This window comes from Capronia coronata (assembly GCF_000585585.1).
Source record: "Capronia coronata CBS 617.96 chromosome Unknown acBCG-supercont1.2, whole genome shotgun sequence".
Classification (NCBI taxonomy): Eukaryota; Fungi; Ascomycota; class Eurotiomycetes; order Chaetothyriales; family Herpotrichiellaceae; genus Capronia; species Capronia coronata.
Window position 1 is genome coordinate 2,354,827 of NW_006912894.1, and position 20,719 is coordinate 2,375,545.

General features: G+C 52.8%; 10 protein-coding genes across 10 annotated transcripts; 3 read left to right on the forward strand and 7 right to left on the reverse strand.

Moving 5' to 3' along the window:
- Positions 1-74: 74 nt before the first annotated feature.
- A1O1_02514 (uncharacterized protein) lies at positions 75-3,236 on the forward strand (the record flags this gene model as incomplete). Its single annotated transcript, XM_007723425.1, has 5 exons — positions 75-203; positions 252-344; positions 393-671; positions 762-852; positions 904-3,236. The coding sequence occupies 5 exons, from the start codon at positions 75-77 to the stop codon at positions 3,234-3,236; spliced, it is 2,925 nt and encodes a 974-aa protein (XP_007721615.1).
- Positions 3,237-4,068: 832 nt separating this feature from the next.
- On the reverse strand, positions 4,069-5,577 carry A1O1_02515 (uncharacterized protein; the record flags this gene model as incomplete). The annotated part of the gene is made up of 1 exon (XM_007723426.1): positions 4,069-5,577. One exon carries the CDS (start codon positions 5,575-5,577, stop codon positions 4,069-4,071), a length of 1,509 nt encoding a protein of 502 aa, XP_007721616.1.
- A 664-nt stretch (positions 5,578-6,241) lies between these two features.
- Positions 6,242-7,701, reverse strand: A1O1_02516 (uncharacterized protein; the record flags this gene model as incomplete). Its single annotated transcript, XM_007723427.1, has 2 exons — positions 6,242-6,758; positions 6,887-7,701. 2 exons carry the CDS (start codon positions 7,699-7,701, stop codon positions 6,242-6,244), a joined length of 1,332 nt encoding a protein of 443 aa, XP_007721617.1.
- Positions 7,702-8,540: 839 nt separating this feature from the next.
- A1O1_02517 (oligosaccharyl transferase complex subunit OST4) lies at positions 8,541-9,157 on the reverse strand (the record flags this gene model as incomplete). Its single annotated transcript, XM_007723428.1, has 2 exons — positions 8,541-8,795; positions 8,852-9,157. 2 exons carry the CDS (start codon positions 9,155-9,157, stop codon positions 8,541-8,543), a joined length of 561 nt encoding a protein of 186 aa, XP_007721618.1.
- Positions 9,158-9,857: 700 nt separating this feature from the next.
- A1O1_02518 (uncharacterized protein) lies at positions 9,858-10,052 on the forward strand (the record flags this gene model as incomplete). The annotated part of the gene is made up of 1 exon (XM_007723429.1): positions 9,858-10,052. A coding segment is annotated over one exon (195 nt), but the record flags the coding sequence as incomplete, so codon positions are not given.
- Positions 10,053-10,242: 190 nt separating this feature from the next.
- Positions 10,243-11,217, reverse strand: A1O1_02519 (uncharacterized protein; the record flags this gene model as incomplete). Its single annotated transcript, XM_007723430.1, has 1 exon — positions 10,243-11,217. One exon carries the CDS (start codon positions 11,215-11,217, stop codon positions 10,243-10,245), a length of 975 nt encoding a protein of 324 aa, XP_007721620.1.
- An 875-nt stretch (positions 11,218-12,092) lies between these two features.
- A1O1_02520 (glutathione S-transferase) lies at positions 12,093-13,343 on the forward strand (the record flags this gene model as incomplete). The annotated part of the gene is made up of 3 exons (XM_007723431.1): positions 12,093-12,284; positions 12,614-12,955; positions 13,116-13,343. The coding sequence occupies 3 exons, from the start codon at positions 12,093-12,095 to the stop codon at positions 13,341-13,343; spliced, it is 762 nt and encodes a 253-aa protein (XP_007721621.1).
- Positions 13,344-14,002: 659 nt separating this feature from the next.
- On the reverse strand, positions 14,003-16,024 carry A1O1_02521 (uncharacterized protein; the record flags this gene model as incomplete). The annotated part of the gene is made up of 1 exon (XM_007723432.1): positions 14,003-16,024. One exon carries the CDS (start codon positions 16,022-16,024, stop codon positions 14,003-14,005), a length of 2,022 nt encoding a protein of 673 aa, XP_007721622.1.
- Positions 16,025-16,579: 555 nt separating this feature from the next.
- On the reverse strand, positions 16,580-17,729 carry A1O1_02522 (uncharacterized protein; the record flags this gene model as incomplete). The annotated part of the gene is made up of 2 exons (XM_007723433.1): positions 16,580-17,293; positions 17,343-17,729. 2 exons carry the CDS (start codon positions 17,727-17,729, stop codon positions 16,580-16,582), a joined length of 1,101 nt encoding a protein of 366 aa, XP_007721623.1.
- Positions 17,730-18,229: 500 nt separating this feature from the next.
- A1O1_02523 (uncharacterized protein) lies at positions 18,230-20,126 on the reverse strand (the record flags this gene model as incomplete). Its single annotated transcript, XM_007723434.1, has 3 exons — positions 18,230-19,746; positions 19,803-19,976; positions 20,027-20,126. 3 exons carry the CDS (start codon positions 20,124-20,126, stop codon positions 18,230-18,232), a joined length of 1,791 nt encoding a protein of 596 aa, XP_007721624.1.
- Positions 20,127-20,719: the final 593 nt, after the last annotated feature.

Consider the following 20,719-nt stretch of genomic DNA (forward strand, 5'->3'; position numbering starts at 1 on the left):
ACCGGATGACGACAACGACTTTCCTGCCCTGATCACCCGGCTGCAAGCCCGTCGCTTTCCCCCTCTATCACACCATGGCCGAGAGAACAGATGCAGCCGGTGGCTATGCGCCGGTCCTCACGGCGCTGGCAACCATGCAAAGCAATGTCGCCAATAAGGAGAAGTCGGAAGCACATGAGTTCCTTGAGAAGTTTCAGAAATCGGTAGGTGGGAAAGACTGTCTCTCCTACACACACTTATCGTGCCCACAGTCCGAAGCATGGAACACTACACATGCCGTTCTACGGGACACTTCCGCACCGGTCGAAGCGAGATTGTTTGCCGCAACAACGTTGAAGGGAAAGGTACATCAACCATTTGAAGGGTCTGACTGCGGTTGCTGACGGAACTAGATCACCTACGACCTTCACCAACTTCCAGAAGACGCTCTCACGCCCCTTCGAGACTCCCTCCTTTCGTTACTCCAGCTTTATATCTCTGGTCCAAGACCGATCCGGACACAGTTATGCGTGTGTATTGCACGTCTGGCAATCCAGTTGACATCCTGGAAGGACGTTCTAAGCACAGTGGGATCGGCTGTCGGTACTAGTAGTGATGGCGGAGATTGTCTGCTCGACTTCCTGCGAATCCTGCCAGAAGAGGTAACAGAAGGCCGCAAGATCAACCTTTCAGTATGTTCGACCACGCACCATTTGATGTTCGGCTTGACAGCAACACCATCCTGGCCTTCGATCACAATCTAATACCGCATTTCAATCTAGGAAGAGGAACTTGCCGATAGGACCAAGGAACTCCTTGAGGATAACGCTATTCAGGTTCTGAATCTCTTGGTTTCTTACGCACAGTCGTCAAGTAAGTACCATCCTTAACGTCGCTAAAGGCTGCGATTCTGACCTGAAACAGCACAAGCAGCCCACAACCCTCGACTGTATTCGTGTATAGCGTCCTGGCTCCGAGAGATCCCCATCATCGACGTGGTGAACTCGCCACTACTCAACGAGATTATCGAGGCGCTCAACGACAATGACTCCTTCGACGCTGCTGTGGATTGCTTGTGCACCATGTTCAGAGATACCCGAGATGTCGATGAATCACAGAGTGTTATCCGAGTCCTGTATCCCCGAATTGTGAATCTGAGACCGATGATATTACAAGCCGCCTCGCTGGAGGATCACGATCTCATGAAAGGCATCACGAGGCTCTTTGCAGAAGCTGGAGAGGCCTGGGTGGTCCTGATCGCGCGCATGCCCGCAGAATTCCGGGAGCTCGTGGAATGCGTGCTTGAATGCTGTGTGCGCGATCGAGATCGGGAAGCCATCTCTGTCACCTTTGTGTTCTGGTACGAGCTCAAGCAATGCATAACGCTGGAAAAGTATATGCCTGCTCGAGCCGCACTGGCTGATCTGTTCTCGAAGCTGGTTGATATCATGATCAAGCATCTGGAATACCCTACACCAGAGGACGGCGATGAACAGGATCTTTTCGATGGCGATCGGGAGCAAGAAGATAAATTCCGAAGCTTCAGACACAACATGGGCGACGTGCTCAAAGACTGCTGCGAGGTTATTGGCGTCACTGAGTGTCTCACCAAGGCCTTTGCGCTGATACAGAGTTGGGGTCAGAAGTATGCATCCCTGGCCTCGGGTACCAACGTACCCCATTGGCAAGAACTTGAGGCGCCTCTGTTCAGTCTGAGAGCGATGGGACGCATGGTTGGTCCAGAAGAGGGCTCGGTGCTGCCTCAAGTCATCCCTCTTCTTACCACTGTCCCCGACCACGAGAAGTTGAAGTTTCAAGCCATCATGGCCCTGGCCCGCTACACAGAATGGACAGCTCAGCATCCCGAGACACTCGAGGCACAGCTCAACTACGTCATCTCCGGTTTCAGTCACAACTCTCCGGAAGTCGTGCAGGCGGCAGCCCTTGCTTTCCGGTTCTTGGGGACTGACTGCTCAAAGCTGCTTGGTGATCATATCCCACAGCTCCACCAGTTCTACGAAAGTGTCATCGACAAGCTCAAGCCATCGAGTCAAGAAGAGGTCACCGAAGGAGTCGCGGCAGTCGTGGCTGTGCAACCGGCTGGCAAGGTCTACGAGACTCTCAAATTGTTCTGTGACCCTGTCATGAACCGAGTGGTTTCTTTCGCTTCCCATGCCAAGGACGAGAATGCGGAAAAGGTGGTTGCTGACTATCTAGGGTTGTTGACTATTTTCTTCGACTGCGTTCAACCTTATATTTCGCCATCAGAAGAGAATCCGGCAGTCAAATATTGTCAGGAAATCCTTCCCGCTCTTTCGGGCATTGCGAAGCATTTCACACGGTCGATACCGATCCTGGAACGAGTCTGTAAATGCTATCGCACCATGGTCATCTCCTACAGGACCGCCACTGCCCCCCTCCTCCCCACATTGGCCACGAGCATTGCCGAGGGATTCCAAGCATCGAGACAGGGATGTTTCCTCTGGGCCACCGACGCAGTGATCCGGGAGTTTTCGTACGGAGCAGAGTTCGTCGACCAGGCAACGAGTGAAAATGTCTTCCAATTCTTCGCTCAGCAAGCAACCGTCTTCTTCAAGATTTTGTCAGAACTCCAGCCCGTCGAACTCCCGGATGTGATTGAGGATTTCTTCCGACTCTCTTCAGATGCCGTTCGATTCTATCCCGTCAAGACCATCACGTCGAACCTGGCACTGCCGATGGTCCAAGCATCCTTGACGGCGCTCACGCTGCAGTCCGTGGAGCCGATCCAAGCGGCGTTGCTGTTTTTGAGGGACTTTTTGGATTTCGGCTTCGAAAACCCTCCTGTATCCAATTTCAGTGGTCCAAATGGAGAGCCTACAGCCAGCACTCCGCCCGAAGTCCGGGCTGCGGTGAAACAAGTCCTCCAGTCAGTTGGTCAGCAGCTGGTGCACCGAGTCTTGACCGGCATGATGTTCAGCTTTCCAGAGGATTGCTTCCCCGACGCTTCGGCCATTCTGCTCACTTTGTTCAACCTAGAACCGCAGGCCGCGGCGCAGTGGGTCGGAGGGACTCTCCAACTTCTCCCAGCTGGCACGCTGAAACCGGCCGAGGCCAACAAACTGATGAAAGGCATCAGTGACAAACTGCAGCAGAATGAGCCGCGGAAGGTGAGGATCTTGCTTCAGGACTTTACCAACTCCTACCGTCGACGAAATGTGGCGCCACGCGAAGGATTGGGCAGATTGGAAGCGACCAGATTCCGATTCAGCGGATGAGAGTGTCAGCTAGGAAGACAATCAAGTCCTAGCAACAGGGTGTCTGTCCAGTCATCTTTATTTGACTTCAGTCCTGGAGGTCTCCGATGAGCCGGTCGTCTTCGTGGTCACCCCCTGATGAGCTCCGTAGGTTGGCGTCGCACTTCGACGGATGAGCATCCGCCTTCTGTTTTGGGTTTTGGAGTGCTACAAATCTCCCTGCCTTGTGACGGTGATGTTCTCAGGATGTTTCTCATGACTCAGAGTTGCGTGGGCTTAGGTCTCACCGAGCAACTCGGGGTGAGGCGATAAACAGCCAGATGGGGAGGCCGAAGACTCTAGCAGACTTCAGGGGCTGTAGACCAGAGGGACAGTTCATATACCTAATGGAGACAGACAGACAGACAAGACATGGACAGACATCTGCAGGTCGCTGGCCAGCCATGTCACTAGGAGAGACATTTTAGATCGAGATACCATTTCGAGAACAAACTGTGAGAAATCATGTGTTCAGTGTTCCATGTTCGTTATATTCCCATTTTCCCCTTGCCATGATCCCTAACATGACATGCATATCCTGCGCCTGCTGCTTGTTCATAAAACTCCCCTGGATTCCGACTATGTAGGACTTGCAGGCATGCATCACATCGGGCCCTTCGAAAAAAACAAAAACCATGATTGCACGCTTGTATAAACAAGAATTTTGGAAGAAAGGCGGGCGGGCATTATTGACCTCAAGTACCGCCATCCCCATCCCATCCTCGTATTCATTTATCCAGAGATACACTGGCTCATCGCTGCGGCGACTGATTTAATCGACAGAATCCTTTGTTTTCTGCTCTGTTCCCGCTTTTCACATCTCTTGATTCAAGTTTCTGGCGCGACACACGCCCAGCACGACGGAGATGTCATCCAACTTCCCCCCCTCGGCGGCGATGCCTTCGTCAAACGCGCGCTCCATGTACGGCGACTCGGCATTGGGATCCTGGGCGATCTCCCGTGCAGCATTCATCAAGGTGCGGGCGACGTAGACGGGCCCGTCCTTGGCGTCGTCGTCGCCGGCCTGCCACTTCTGCATGCTGGCGCTGACGGTGTGGCAGATCTCGTGTTCCCACAGGTTGTCGGTGACGCCGTCGCTGAGGACTAGCACGACGTCGCCGACTTGGATGTCGACCGTGTCGGTCACGGCGTTGCCGAGCGGCGTGTCGGGCGAGTTGGTGCCCAGCTGGCGCGGACAGTCGAACCAGTGCCATTGCTCGGTCGAGTGGTACAGTACGGTGTTGGACGACGGGCGGATCACGAGGACTTTGCAGTCGCCGAGTGTTGTGGCGAGGATGACGGGTGTTGGTGATTTGGAAGAGGCAGAGCCAGAGGAAGGACGTCGGTAGTGTAAGAGTGCTGACGAGGCTGTGGTGGTCCCCAGGATATCGTTCGCATCGGATTTCTCTTTTTCTTTCTCTTTCTCTTTCTCCTTGGAAGTTCGGGCAGAAATAGACTCTTGAGACTTTGACTCGTCCGCTGTTTGATTTTGATTGTCACGCTGGTCTCCGTCCTGTTGTGGTTTCAACAAGCCGCCTTTCAACGCCGCTTTGGTCTCGTTATAAGCCACCTCGAGATTCTGGATTGGGTTCAGATCGGCCAGGTCGACGTCCTCGCCCTTGCTATCGGCGTTCTCAAAAGTCTTCATGACCTCGCGGGCCCAGAAGTGCGCGATCAGACGTGACCATAGAGCGGCGTGACCTCGGTCTTTCAGTGCCCATGCGCCCACGCCGTCGTTGACAGCTAGGAAGGTCTTGTCTGCGATGATGATGGCGTCGTCGCCGTTCGTGATTCCCCGGACGGGCTCGCCGTTGACGTAGGGTCGGCGGCCGCGAGAGACATTGTGCGTGGTCAGAGGGTCGGAAAAGGAGCCGGACGGGAGGGACACGAACGGCGGGGGGAATGGTCGGGACGGTCGTTTCGCGAATATCGAATACCCCGTCTCGAGGTAGAATGGCGACGCTCGTAGCGAGGCTGGTTCTTCTGGTTCTTTGTCCGGCGGGCTGGTCGTGCGGCCTTCGGAGATTAGGTAGCGAGGGTTGAGGCGGGCTGAGATGGAAAATGGCCGGACGCTGGATGGGCGTTTGTCTTGACGGATACAGCAGTGGTGGTGGGATTGACGGCCGTGGTGGTGGTTGTGATGATGAGGTCGTGGCGGTAGTCGTAGTGGGAGAGAGATCAGCGAGACAGATCGCACCCGCGCACTCGTGGATCGGCTACATCCTCCGCACAGATGGAGGATCTCCGCCGGTTCGAGGTGTGGTGCTCCTGCTCTTGCTATTGCTATAGCATGCCTGGAGACTCGGGCCACTTGGGTGAGCATGGAAGGGACAAGAGCGCTCTCATAATGAGATGCGCCGTGCCTGGGGGAGGGAGCGTAGAGGAGGAGACGTGGACGTGGACGGAGGAGGTGGAGGATGAGGATCCCAGAGTATCGGACACTTTAGTCTGTTGGCATGGCTTGTACTGTGTGTACAGAGTTATATATCAGGCCATCCAAAGTGAGGAGGGTTCGTTAGGCTCAAAGGCGGGCGTAGGGTGCGCCCGCAGCTCCTCATCTATCAAATGCATCCAATCCCATCCAATCAACCATGGCTCATCAGCCCGCTCTCGACTCCGCTCCGGCCCGTTTTCTCAGCCTGATGAGCGAACCACACCACTGTCACTGTGACAAAAGGACCGGACACACTGCATTGAAACGAACAATCTTGGTTCCTGCAGTGGTGGACGATGTAGTACGGCAATGGCCCTCGACATGACCGTCACAGTTAAACGTCTCTGTTCCCTCGGAGGTAGCTGACAGATATACTTGCAAACCGTCCATCTCGGGCGTCTGGATGTAACTACTCTCGAGTCATCCAAAACTTGTGTTCTGTTGTCGTTCGCTCGTATAGCACGAGTCGAGCAGGTCTAGTCAAATCCGTTTTGCTGCGCACTTCTTATGTCCAGTCACAGTGTCAATATCCCGACTACTGCATAGCTATAATTCAACCATCCTTCCTCCGCCTCCAACTCGAATGCCGCTCCGGGTCATGCATCAACTCGTTCCACGTCTCCAGCCCCGGTGCCGCATGGCCGTACTTGAGCACAGCAGCCTCCGCAGCAAGCTTTGCATATTTCTTCGCTCCCCTAGGACTTCCCACAGCGTTGTAAGTGAAGGCCGCGTGGCCATAAGCGGTGTCGATGAACGCCTCCAGGCCTTCCTCCTTGTACAGCCGAACCAGCATCTCAGCCTTCCTCACGCTGGCGGTTGAATTGACGTCCCAGTTGCCCAGAGCCCACTGAAGTGCAAGGATATCAGAGACAGCCTTGTCGCCTGCCAGGCCGTGCTGGCATCGCGAGCAGCTGCATTGGAAGTGGAACGTGGAGAGTAGATAGTCCTGCCGCTCAGCAAACAAAGACAGTGGCGGCGCGTAGGCGATGGTGATTTCCTCATTGGGCGAAATGGCTCGGGCGGCGTAGACGTAGTGCGTCAGCATAGTTGGATCGAGATGGTATTGTGAACTAAAGCAATGGCTATTAGTTCCGTGTCTCATCTCATATCTCACTTAACTCGCAGTAGAGCAGTCCGCAGACATGTAGTCTCATCCGCGTCTAATATCGATGGCCCTATGTAAACAAGTCGGACTTACTTTGGCGCACATGCATGATTGATTCTTGAGGACTCCGGGAACACCGCCAAATGCATCTGGCCCCCGACTTGCATCTCGAACGCATTCGCTTTCACCACGTCCTGCATGACCACATTGAGATCGCCATAGATGGTCGCCAAGCTGAGATAGTGGGCCTTGCTCGGCTCGGGGAGCTGTTCGATCGCGATGCGTAGGTACCTCTCCCTGTCCGTCGTGGACAGGAGGTTCTCCATATGTGCAAGCAGATACGGCGTGTATGCCGCCACCAGGTCTCCACGTTGCAGCTGGTGTTTCGCGAGCATGCCTATCCCTTTCCCAGGAATGGATTTGGTCTGCCACGGCCTGTCCGTCTCGGATGGCGGATTGATTCCTCGACTAGATAGGGCCGTTGGGTCCTGGAACGGCAGGAGAGCAGCGAACTCAGCGGCAATGGTTGGAGTGGTAAAGATGGATATTCCCCGGCCATTGCTGAAACTGGAGTTTGTGAAAACGCATAGTGGTCCCTTCAGAACGTCAAAATAGTCTGTACAGACTGGTTCATATGACCATCGACCAAGTTCCTCAGCCTCGCCGCCTGGGAAGTTGGAATGAATCTCAGGCGCTTTCGAAGCATCGCCGACTGAAGAGTCGACATGGAGTTCTGGTGCCTGCTCTTCATCAGGCTGGGATGTGACACCACCACCTGCCATGGGTAATTGCAGGTCGAGTAGATCATTGCCGGATACGAGGGGCTGCTGGTCTGGTTTGGGGTATGAACTGGAAACAGTAGACACAAGGATCGAGAGCGCCGTCGTTAGGATCAGCTTGTTCTTCATCTTGGCAGCGTTCAGCGCAAAATCGAGATGGAAAGGAGAATAAAAGGCAGCAGAATGTGAACCACATAGTAGCTATACTCCCTGATATCTGTGGCCGGGCGCATCTTGAAACAGTTGCTGCTGATGCGCGTTTCATGTGATACCCCTGCCTCTATCAAGTTGTTCTACCATTTCGGAGGATTGAGTCATTTTGAGCCGCAGTGCGAGATGCTGAAATCGTAAATTTGCATGCATCTGCTGGTGCAATGGCCACCGTTGTGCGCAAACTTCGATATAGAGGACAATTGAACAGGTGGAAAACATGAGAAAAGGGGCGGATGCCAAATATGGCTGTCTGACAGCCCCGTTGGCGGAAATCCTGCTGAGTGCGGCTGTCAGACGAAATGATTTCTGACCCGAATGCCTCATCGCTGGAGCTGTCCAGAATGACCAAGTTGTCTTGAGCTTTTGTCTATGTTACAATATAGTGCCACAAGGTGATTGTGTTGGAGATGCATCAACTAATGGCTCCCTGCCAAATGCAGATCTCCACGATCGAAGAGAAGGCAGGGGTATCGCTGAATCAAGCTTTGCGTGAAATAGGGCCGGTTGGCAAACTGAAAGTAGCACTTTTCAGCAGTGCTGTATCGCAGACGTATCGCAGACCGTGCCCATTTGCAAACGTAGTGTGTCCTTTCCGTTCCGAATATGCTTTTGAAGAGTGACATCTTGCGAATGGCCTAACCCGTGTCAGGCAGAGCATGAACGGTAACGCAAACGTCCTCCATGTTGGCTTGAGCCAGAAATCCAGCGATCCACCGCCTTCCATGGATGCATCAAGCACCGCATAGAAACTTCGTCTAGTTGATGAAATTGACGCAGAAACCATGCAGGATCAGACTGCCAAAGACATAGTCCGCAAACGCTCTTTCGGAGCTGACCTTCCCGTCTTCCACTATCTCGCCGGTCACGCCGTCCACAGTCTTGCTGGTGCTCTTCTTCGCGGCCGCCGATGCTCCTGAAGGAGGTCGCTCTGATGTCTGCATTCTCAAGGACGCTGTTAGGACGAACTGGCCCACGGCGGCGGAGAATCCGGATAGGAAAGCGTTGAACGGCTGGTGGTCATGTTAGTCTCTGTTGAATACACCCAACTGCAACAGTGATCACATACATAGTTGCCCGCTACGACGCAATACAGAAACTGTACGGCTCCGACAGCAACGAGGAATGACATGAAGACATCCAGCAGCATCGTTCGTGACGGGGTGTCTTGCAAGTATCTGTTCCAGACATGGACAATGATTTCCTGCGCCGACGATCGGGGTGACAGCGTGCTTTGGGGTATGGGCTTTCCGGCGACCGCAGGAGGAGTTGATATGGCACCCGACACTGTTCGTGCTGCTGGAGGTGGTTTGGCCGCGGCCACGGGAGTGTTCGTCTTCGAGGCCGCGGAATGGGAGGCGGGCTTTCTGGCCATGGCGAGGACCGGACGGAATGCTGATATTTCCTACAAAGACCTCTGCAGCAGCTCACCGCGGTGTAGGATCCAGTCCAGAGGCAATTTTCGAATCGTGTGAGTGTAGGTTTCTAGTTCGTCGGTCTTGTAGAGGCATTCAATCGCGGAGAACAGTACATGTTCATGATTGAAGCAACGTGTTGCCAAGCCGAGACGCAGCCTGAGCGGTCGGGCAGCGGAACATACAACTCCGAGCTCCGCGGTTCAGCCTTGTCTCACATTGGCAGTCTTTCGTCTTCGAATGGCATCATCGCGCAGTCCAACAACAACTTGACACCATTCCCAGTATCTCCTCTTCTTCGATCACCAGCAACTAATATCCTCTCTACCAAATACTCTACTCTGCGAAACATCTTGCATCATGGTGTGTGTCTGCAATCTACCCATCCCACCCCTCAGCAGCTAACACCAGAACTGTCGTCTAGGCCTCCGAAACACCAGCATACATCCTCTCCGCACTCACCTCTATTGGTGGAGTGACGGGCTACGTACGAACGGGGTCCGTTCCCAGCATCGCAGCAGGCTTGACAGTCGGTTTATTGGTATGTTTAATGGCGATCACCCCCAAAGTCCCGTCCCATGACTATCGATACCGTCATGGCGCAGGCGACACAAGTCTTGACATGCGCGCGATAACTGACATTCTATCTCGGGCAAATAGTATGGCCTCGGAGGCTATCGCATCTCCAAAAATCAGCCCTACGGTGTCGAGCTCGCTCTTCTGGCATCGGTCCTCCTCGCCGGCAGCAGCATCCCGCGTGCAATCAAGACAGGCAAACCGCTCCCCGCAGGCCTGAGTGTATTGGCTGCGACGGGACTGTTCGTCTACGGAAAAGCGTTTCTGGCTAAGGCTTGATCGAGCTACTCGAGAAGGATGGAAACTCTAGCGATATAACAAGTAACGTGTAATGTGAGAAAAGGAGGCTGTCGAAATGAAAATGAATCTCAATTCCTTGCGTATCGGGTATCATTTGGTTCATGATTAACTCAATTCAAAACTCACGCCGGAGTTGCATACTTGAAAGACTCGAAGAAGTGCAAGTCTGTCACACTGCTTCCGAATCAGTGGCAGACGCTGTGTGACCCTGCTCAGGCGGACCTCCCGTCTCGTCGGCCGACTTGTTCGCGCCATGTTTCCTCCTCCGCTTCCGTTTTGATTGAGATTCTTGCTCTGAGGCACCCGTGCCTGTGCCATTTGCACCTGTTTGGGTTGGACCTTTGGCCTTTTTCTTCTTAACACTCAGAGGATTGGGGCCTTTAGCCCTCTTCAGTCCCCGAACCTTAGGTCCACCCTCTTGCTCTCCCAGATCCAACTCGTCGTCACTATCTTCCTCTCCATCGCCCCTCTTCCTCTTTCTGTCTCCCACCCCCAGCAGTCCATGTGCCAGTTTCTCTTTTTCGCCTTTCCGTCTCACGTTCTCACTTGCGCCACTCAATTCTTCAAGGATCATGACGCTCCGCTTGACATAAACGATTGGCACGCCGGGGATCAGTCTAGCGCGTTCTCGCACATCCAGAAATCCCCTGGCTTTTCGTTCATGTTCATCCGCCTCGGCCGTTGCCAGGATGTAATGTTGCTTGTTCTTCGCCTGCTCGTTCCCGTGCGGCTGGCCTGCCAGCAGGTCCAGTAGACACCGGGCTTCGCTGACGATTCCCAGCTCTTCACCCTCTTCGTTTTTATGCTTACAATGCCGCAAGGGCACTTCTGTAGGCGGAGGAAGAAATTCCGGTCTCCAAGGTCCTCGTGGTCGTTTGCCTTCTTCCTCTTTCGATCTGTCCTTCTGCTTTTGCTTCTGCTTCTCAAAGTCGTCCATGATCTTCGCCAACGTGCACTTCGTCATGAACAATTTGCATTCTCCGTGCAGGGTGTTTTCCAGGTACTTTTGTAGTGGCATGTGGAAGTGATGACAGGCTTTCAGGAAATGCGAGTCGAGGAGGACCTGGTATGGTTCGCGGAAGGAGAAGGTCATCTGGTAAGACGACATGATCTTCCGATACTTTTTACTGCGTTTGGCTCGCATTTTGGCGGCTTGTGTTGCACTGCAACAAGAACGGACTGGACAAGAACAGCAGATGGAAGAGTAGGAGAGTCGAGGCTCTTAGAGCAGGAAGTAACGGTGCCAGCACAGGTATTGAAAAGACCAGACAAAGTGGTCTACAATTGCTCTCACTACCAAACTATTTTCCAGGAGCCGTCGCAAGAAATCCTTCTACAGTTTTCACCGCCTGCTTCTTTCGGAATAGTGCGACTTCTCTTCAGTGGAGCCATACTCCGCAGTAATACCCTTAACAAAACTACTACGGAGGAGCATTTTGACAGAAGTGCAGAGCCTCGTCGCATGTCAGCGACGGACGAAAATCCCCACGTCGAGCCAACATGTTGATACGGACCGCTGCATCACTGGGCCATCAATCCAGCATTGGAGGACTTGGATGAAAGTGCTTGATCAGACACCGGCCCCGCGTGTACTCATGTTTGCCCGACCCCATCTTCGACCGCCGCCCTCGGATGAATGAACGACCGATATTGCGCATGGTCAACCGGTGAGATGACAAATCCGATTCATAGTATGTGATCGTGATCGCAATACTTGGAGAATATAGCACAACCGGCCAGCAGCCAATGTCCATTCCCCAGAGATATAGTACTAGTATATTGCTGTTCCTCCTCCTATCAATGCTACAGTCCTTGTTATCACCGCTACTACTACTACTCAGGTAAACTCCGAGCCAGCTCTGCATTGGCTCTGGCATTGTCACTAGCATCACATCGACGCAATACAAGATATAAGTACTAGCATCCCTCCCATCAGCCTCAACGCTCAGAGAGACGGCTTCATCATCTTTGAACACCTCATCACGAAACCACTATCCCACCTATAACAACTAACCTACAATGGCTTCCAACGGAACTACGACTAATGGTGGTGGTGGTGGCTCAAACCCCGAGATCATCCTCTACACGAACCACGGATGTCCATGGGCACACCGAGCCCACATCGCCCTGAAAGAGCTGGGTCTTCCATACAAGGAGGAGATCATTCCGTTGGACAAGCCTCGTGAGGCGTGGTATTTGAAGATCAATCCGGTATGTCATCTTCAAGCATCTTTCTCACTCACGCCCGACACCCAGAATATCTCATGGAGCCTTCGAATATGAGACCATGATACCCACCTTGAGAGAGACTGTCCCTGTCTGATCTACTCAGTGCCCTTTGTCCCCTTTTTCTATAGGCATCTACGGATGAATATCACAACACACAGTTCGAAAGACAACTCCGCTCCTCACCCATGCTTAACATACGCCTCCCTCTCTGTTATACTCCTCACGCCCTTCCAGCAATCTTTTGATATCTCCATTATTGTTATCCCAAGGATGATACTAACGTTCCTCTTCCTCTTTTCGTTCTATTCCAGCGCGGTCTTGTCCCTAGCATCAACTACGACGGCCACATCATCACCGAGTCGGCCGTCGTCACTCAATTCCTGGCCGACGCCCACCCAGCCCAGCTACTCCCACCAACGACCTCCGTGTCTAGCGCCCTTTTCCGGGCCCGCGTCGCGTTCTTCGTCGACGCGTTCATCACGAAAGTCCTACCACATCTCTTTGGCGGCGTACGCGCCCAGACCGATTCCGAGAAAGATGCCTCTGCAGAGGAACTGCTTCGTGCGGTCATCAAGGAAGTCGAGCCCCTGTTCACTTGGGATACGACGAAGGGGCCCTATTTTGGAGGGAATGAGCATTTTACTCTTGCTGAGGTGAGTCGACCCAAAGAGAGAAAGACAGATATACCCGTCTTTCTCTTGGTGTTAAGTCGTTAAGTCGATCGGATATACTATTCCTCCCCATTCCAATACCCAAACCCAAGCCCAATACAATGGTCTTCAGTCGAAACCTGACAAGTATCAAAACAACTAGGTCCAAACCGGTCCTTTCGTCCTTCGGCTCCTAGCGTTTCTCAAACCCCAGTACGGCCTCCTCAGTCCGAAACTCGACGCCCTCCTCGACGAACAGGCGCCCAAATTCAAGGCCTGGGCGGCGCAGGTCGTCAAGCAGCCTAGCGTCACGTATATTTGGGACGAGCGGGGCGTGGCGGAGAAGACCAAGGCGAGATTTGCACAGCTGGCCGCGGAGAAGAAGTTGTAGGTATGATGTGACAAGTGCGTTGCATTACATTGCCTTGCCTTCCATTTGCGGCTCGGAGAGAGGTGGTAGAGACGGTTGAATTAAAGGCGGTAGAGAGTTGCCATAGGAGTGAGATTGGTGCAGTAGTAGCTATCTTACACACCTACCTACATACCTAGATGCCTATCTACCTACCTACCTGGCTAGCTATACACGAATACTGTACGGAGGTTGGATGTTTGCCAGAGGTCCGCCCCGTGAGTGTATAGTGGATAGTTGATGGTGATCAGTGGACAGTGATCAGTCCTGGTCGCTGTTCTGGATCTATCAAGTTCCTTGCTGAAAGGCTGAAAGGGAAGGATGCGAACAGCCACGCTCGACTGCATAACTGTTGACATTATAGATGACTCTCAATTGAAAGGCATAAAATCTCATTATCTCCGTAAGCGTCAATGCTAGAATAGTTGTCTTTCTCTTGTCTTATTCAGGCCATCACTATCCTGTGCAATCATCCCAGCTTCTTCTCTTCTATTCTAGATGTCCTCCGCTTTTTGTATGCAAACTTTTTCTCCGAGCTCTCGCTTGAACGCACCAAGAATATGAACAACAGCACAAATCCCGACACCGATGGCTATGCACGTTGCTGAGTGAGACCAACCATTTGGCCTGGGGAAAAAAAATCATTCGTCGTCAGATTCGTCGCCGAGGAGCTCGGCATCATTCCCGTGCTCGGCCCTGTCCATGTCGTCGAAATCCATACCGGTGTCTTCTTCGGAATCAGTCTCGTCCGCTTCGTCTCCAGGGATGCCCTTCCATTCAACATAGTCGCCCTCGATCCAATGCTTGCTGATAGGGAGGTGGTACGGGTCGTACGGGAAATAACCTTCGAGCATGCCATTGTCTCCGACCCAGCTCAGGTCCCGATCCGGGTTGCTGATCTCCAAGCCGGACATGTTGTCCCGCCAATGGCTTGTCACTCGAACATGTCTGTTTTCTTCGAGCTTAGGGTAGACGTAGAAGAGCTGGAGCGCGTGGGTAAGTTTTGCGAACTGTTCGACGATGACCGGTGTACACACACGCAGCGGGTTGAGGGGTGAATAGATCGCCGCTCGCAGAGCCTCACGCAAGGACTCGGAGAAATGATACGTCTCCACTTCCTCCTCATCGACGTCGAACTCGGAGTCGTCGTCGGAACTGGCAGACGCAATATCCCGCCACCGGAAGCAGAAGATATAGAGAATGGCCTGGAACGCGGCGTAGAAGTCGCCGTATCGTTTCAGGTCTGGTCCGCGACATCCTGGCTCGTACGCCTTGCGCAGAGTGTCCAAATGCTCAGTGAGGATGCTCAGACAGTCCTGGACGACCTGTGGAGAGACGTGCGCGCCACGACCGACAAAGCCAGAGAAGTAAGCTGCGGCACTGTGGCGTAGGAGATGAGGTGCTCGTTTGTTGACAAGTACGGCGACGCAGGAGGTGACGAAGCGGTCGACGATGATAGGATCTGACTGGGCAAAGTGGAAGACCAGAAACTGCGGGTGACGAGCACGGTATGTCGGTAGGATATGAGTGTGGAACTGGTTGATGAGTTGGTCAACAGCAGTATCACGATCCTGAAGCAGGGTCGATGCTGTGAGTTTGGCATAATACTGGAACAAGATGTCCATAATCATGTCGACCTGTTTAATGTCGTCCTTCAATTTCTGCCGACGAGCTGTCGCTGGATCGACATCTTCGTCTTCCTCGATGTCGGATTCATCGGTCGTGCTCACATCATCATCATCATCCTCCTCCTCAAGGTTGCCCTTGAGCATGTCCTGTGAAGGAACCAATGTCTGCGATGATGACATGTGATTCAGGATGTCGTCCTCGGCATCGTCCTCCTCTTCGTCCAGGTCAACTTGGACGGACACATCCAGCTTGATAAGCTCCTTCAGAACACAGGTGAGGATCTCGGAGGTGAGTTCGGGAACATATTTGATCATTTCCATGAAGTTTCGGATGTATGTCATTCTCTCCTCCGGCTTCCGAAAATCGAACTCTAGCCGTGATGAGACTCGATCAGCAAGAGCTGCCGGTGATGATGGGACGTTGACAGTGATATGTTGGATGGCCTGCAACGCTCTTCGATGGATCGTTCGTTGTCTGACCGGTTTTGAGCCGGCTATGCGTCTGGTCTTCTGTGGCCCAAGTAAATCCACCAAAACTGACATAATTTTCTGCTGATATCCTCGCTGTGCCGCGGCCAGATTGTTGAGGTATCTGACGAATAGAGCATAATATGCTTCATCTCTTCCAATCCATTCACTATAGAGGATGGCATTCACCAAGCCACTGCAGTCTTTGGTAAGGGCAGTCACGTTCGCCAGAAGCGCTTGCAGATGAACCCTGAGGGCTTTGGTTGATGAAGCATTTGGCTTTTCATGTGACGTGGTGAAGTAACCCTTGATCCGTTCGTACGCTTCGTCGTCCTTGTTGCGATGTCGCTCAATAGCTCTGCGCACCTGTTCCTTGACAACTAGAGGATCGAGGTCTTCGTCGTCATCAGCCGAGACAATTTCGACGTCGGAGTCAAATGTCACTCTGGATCGTTTCGAGGGGCTTGAGGGGGCATCCATGATACCGGCCTCATCAAGGGATCGCTTCAGGGTCGATCTTCGTTGTATCGGTTGAGGTCTAACAGATTTGGGAGGAAGAGAAGGCATTGAGATGGTTGTCGGCAAAGCAGGCCGACGATGTGGCGGGGCTAGCATGGCCGCAGAGACAGATGGCTTGACAGATCATGAAGACGGAGGATAGACAGACGAGTTCCAGGTAAATGGCAACGACGTCGACGGCGACAATTGATGAACAGACAACAAGAGACAAGGCAGCAATAACGGGTGAATAGCGAATATGTCTCTTGTGTTACTCTGGACAATTGTAAAAAGGGTCTGGCAGAAAATATCGGTGAAAATTGTCCACTGTGGGCCAAATGAACCAAACCACATTCGGTGCGGTGCCCGTCTGACCGCGCAACGTCACCGCGGTTTCTCCAGCAATTATGGGGAACCCCGCTGTCAGACAGACTCTCGATTCACCATTAGTACTGCCACCGGATCAGGCTGCGAGTCAAGAAGCGCATGTACTGTACAGTGCTTCAGGATACAGGTAGGTTGATTGATATACCTACAGTTCTTCGTCGACGTAAAGACTGGTACTTCGGCTACGTAGAAGTTTTGGATGGATCAATCCTCGGACTTGGTGGACAATGCACCATATCAAAGGTATGCACGTTGGCTCTGTTCCTCCGTCCCCCTGATCCTGTCATAGTTCAAGGCATCCTTGCCGAAAAGTGCAATGCGGTGGCCCAGGGCGCGTCGGATGATCCAATCTTTGCTGTTAATACCCTCTTCCACCTCGTCTTTCTCAAGAGGAGGGATCCTGTCACTTCCATCCAGCCTCTTGAGCAAAACATCGTTTTCTGGTCGATTGAAATAGACAAGAGAGTATCGTGTGTGGTCTGCTTGTTCCCCTGGCGGCGCCACGACACGGTGGATGTTTGATCTCAAAAGCCCGTTAGTGAATTTGACCATGGCGTCTCCCAGATTGATGATGGCATGGTTGAGTAGTGGCTTTACGTAGCACCATTGTGCATCACGTCCTGGTGGGAGCACCTGCAAGCCACCCAGGCGATTGAAGAGGACAGTCACGCTTCCAAAATCACTATGTTCGCCCAGTGAAGTTCTTCGATCATCCAAGGGCTGCGGTGGTGCTTTGATGAACCGAACCTGGTCGCCAGATTGACCTTCGAGGCGGTGCATGTCTTGTAGTGTGTTGGGTGGCAGGTTCAGACGGTCATTGAGCAGCTGGAGCACCAAAGTGACAATGCCGTGGGCGGAGCCAATGAATGATTTCAACAGCGCCCGCCTGGAGTCGAGGACGACAGGAGCAGGCCACGGGTCTGATACTCCAAAGATGTCGTCCTTCGATACCTGTTTGCACGCTGTCAGCCGCGAACGACAATTTTGCCGGTAAGCTTACATTGTAAAACTCGTTGCGGTCCAGGTTGCCGCTCCTGTCGACAACATTTGCGCCATAGCCTTTGTACCCGAAGTATGACTGCTTGTGCATGAAGTCATATTTCTTCTTTTCCTTGAGAGGTAAATCGAACAACTCGGCGCCCACCCTAAATAACTGATCTGCATCGGCCAACAGCGAGTCACCTGGGCCAGTCAAGTCGAGATAGAAAAAGCCAAGGTCCTCACAGGCTCGACCGAAGCGGTCGACTTCGTCGGGGTCGCGGTCGATCAACCTAGCCAGGGAAAGTCGGAGAAGAGGCGCTGTAGGCACATCGTCTGGGAATGGCGGAGCTCCCTCAAATCCTTGTGTTGGCGCTGTCAATGCCTCTGGGACGGTTTTTGTGGCCATTGTTCGTTCTGACTGTCAAGATCAGGAAAGGAGCGCCTCAGGACAGCCGCAACGACAGTTGAAGCCTTCTATATGGCATGCCCCGGCTATTGACCGAGGCGGAGTCCGGTATCTCCACGTTTCCTCCTCGCATGACGAACACCCTCAAGAACCCCATGCGGGGAACCAAATGCGTTGAACCTCAAGCGGCTATCTTTCAATCGGGTCGAATGGCAACGGGGTATCGGAAAGGACTCGGCAACTTCAATCCCAGCTTGAAATCAGCGTTGACATTGCCCAAGACCACTTCAATCTGCCATAGAAAAACAGCGCTGCAAAAGCTACTCAGGTAGAATATACCTGCACGACCAAGGTTCGGATAGCGACAGGTCGTGCCGGTGCTAACGAACTAGGTGTATTTGGACGAAACAGTCCATGAGTCCATGCGAATTGAAGTGCCGGACGACGATAATAGATTGTTTCGGTGACTGACCAAAGAAGTTTCCACACTCTGAGGCTCCTCAGCGCCTGTTCACCATCGCATTTCGCCATTCGATCGTCTTGACTTGCTCATTGATAAAAGGTTGGTCCATGACTTTGTAGCAGATCTCCCACTCGAGGATTGAGTGTGGAGTGAGAGTCGATCCATTTTCTTTTGAGGGATCTTCGGGCATTATAATGTTCAATGTTGGAAACACTGAGATTCTGCCCCTGACAGTTAAGACTGGCAAAGTATATCTCGTTTTCCCCGGAGCTGCCTGCGCCAATATCCTGCGCAGCCTGGCCGATTCGTTTTCCGTTGTCCCGAATGCTTGTGCTGCGTCAGACGCCTGGTATGGGCGAATGTTAATCTCTGAGAGGCTTGCGGCACTCTTTGCCCTTACACGCACCCAGTATCGATGGTCCCACAGAAGCCATTCTGACCACACGCTTTCGGCCGCATCTACAGCTGACTGGCATGTCGAACTGGAGCCGAGACCGATATCGCCCTGGGCTATCTTGGGAAGGAATCCCTGGTGGACTAGTCGAATTTCGGATGAGCGCATCGGCGGCCGTGACAGCCTCCAGTTAACTGTCTCGAACTCAATACTCGATCCTTCAACTTCCAACATCTCGAGCAGCACCTTTTGTATTGTAAGAGATTTCGGGCCGCGAGATCGCATGGCTTCAAGGAAGTCCACGAGGCGGTCATGAGGCACAAGCGTGGGCACATCGTCCCTGGATTGGTAGCTCACCACGCTTGTCAGGCGTGCCAGGGCATTGGCGCCAGCTGCAGGATCGGCCTCGCACGCCGCAACAAAACCTTTCGAGAGACTTATTGTCATCATACCGGAGCGGAGGTCGAAAGTATCCACCTTGATCCTCCTTAGGATATCGGTTCCTCGCTCCACCAGAGACAAGGCTAACTCGCGTGCCCGGTCACAGAGCTGTAGGATGGACCGGGCCTGCAGCGCTCTAGGAAGATGCTGATCACGTGTTAAACCACTTTGACTTCTCCTCAACTGTCGGATGGCATTTCGTAGAGTTAGAGTTGGATCGTCATTAGTTTTGTCTCTTTGGTATATAATGCCGTTCTCTTTGCATGTCTCGAGGAGACGGCTTTTGGGAAACTGTAGGAGGGGACGGTGGATCAGCAGCCCATCTGGCCGAGCCACTGTGACTTGTTTCCCAAAGTTAACGCTATCGTTATCCTCGATGTCGTTGTAGATTGTTCTGTCAAACTGATGAAGCCAGTGCGGAAACCTTTCGTATTGTTCCAGCTCATGGGCTCCTCGGATGTCCTCGCAGCAAGGTACTGCACTTTGCTCGGACATGCCTTGCAGTCCCAGAAAGGATGTATTTGGATTTCGAATCAACCGCATCAGAATCGTCTCTACCTGGTCATCCTGATGGTGGCCCAGGAAAAGATGGTGGATATTTCTTCGTATGGCCTCTCCAGCGATCAGCCGATACCGGGCTCTCCGGGCCAGCATCTCAAAGTCGGGAAGGCTCGTCGGATCCAGACCTTTGCCCCAGTCTATATCCAGAACAACAGTTTCTATGTCTTGGTCCATCAGTCACCGTTATATCTCTATACAAGAGGAAAAGGCTTACCGAGCTTTTCCAGGTAGCGGGCGACAAAATGAGCCTCCTTGCGACTTTTGGGGCGGGCATTATGATTCACGATAAAGGCAAGAGGCTCGACACGCATACCAGGGTCAGTCCTAGGAGCCTGCTTGAGCAGATACGCCAAAGCGATAGAATCAGGACCACCACTGACACAAACCCCTGGGCAATATCAGGTCTCGAGTCGCCCAAAAAATAGTTTGCAAGCCTACCTATCCGACCCGGCCCATGAAGCGCTTCTTTCGATAGGCCATTGCGCCATATCCGAGACAAGGTGGGAAGGAGACACTCAGCTGTCACTGCGTGAGACATCGTCGTCGATGGAACAACCTCAGCTGAGCAAAGGCTCCAATCCCAGAAGCCACTTCCAATGTACTTCCCCACGACGACGGATCGAGCTGGCCATGGCTTCGAATTTTCAGCTCAGAAAGGGCGACATTCGAGCTGGTACAGGACGAGGACCCGACAGGATTCCGACTACAGGCTGTGGTCCGAGAAGATCATTCTGTTGCTGAATACAGACCCGCGAGAGACCATGTAAAGGGCTCGAACTCGTTCGTGAAAAAATCCTTGGTATTGATTCGTCAGACCTGCCCAACTGGAGTCTCTGCTTAGTCAGCCAGCACATTGTGGGAACGCTATAGTACTGGCGAGCTGAGTCCCATATCGTGGGCCATGTACTACTATCCTACGACAGAGATGCTCCTCGGCTGGACACATAATAATGGTCACTCCAACACATATGCTATTTGATCGAGACTGGCGCATCAATATCCATTTGAAATGTTGCGAGTCTGATGTGCCACCGCATGAGACAAGGAAGATGTTGGCTTCTAGTGAGAAAATGGTGAATCTGACGAACGGCATGGAGCGATACGCTAATAGTTAGTATGATCCACCCGAGT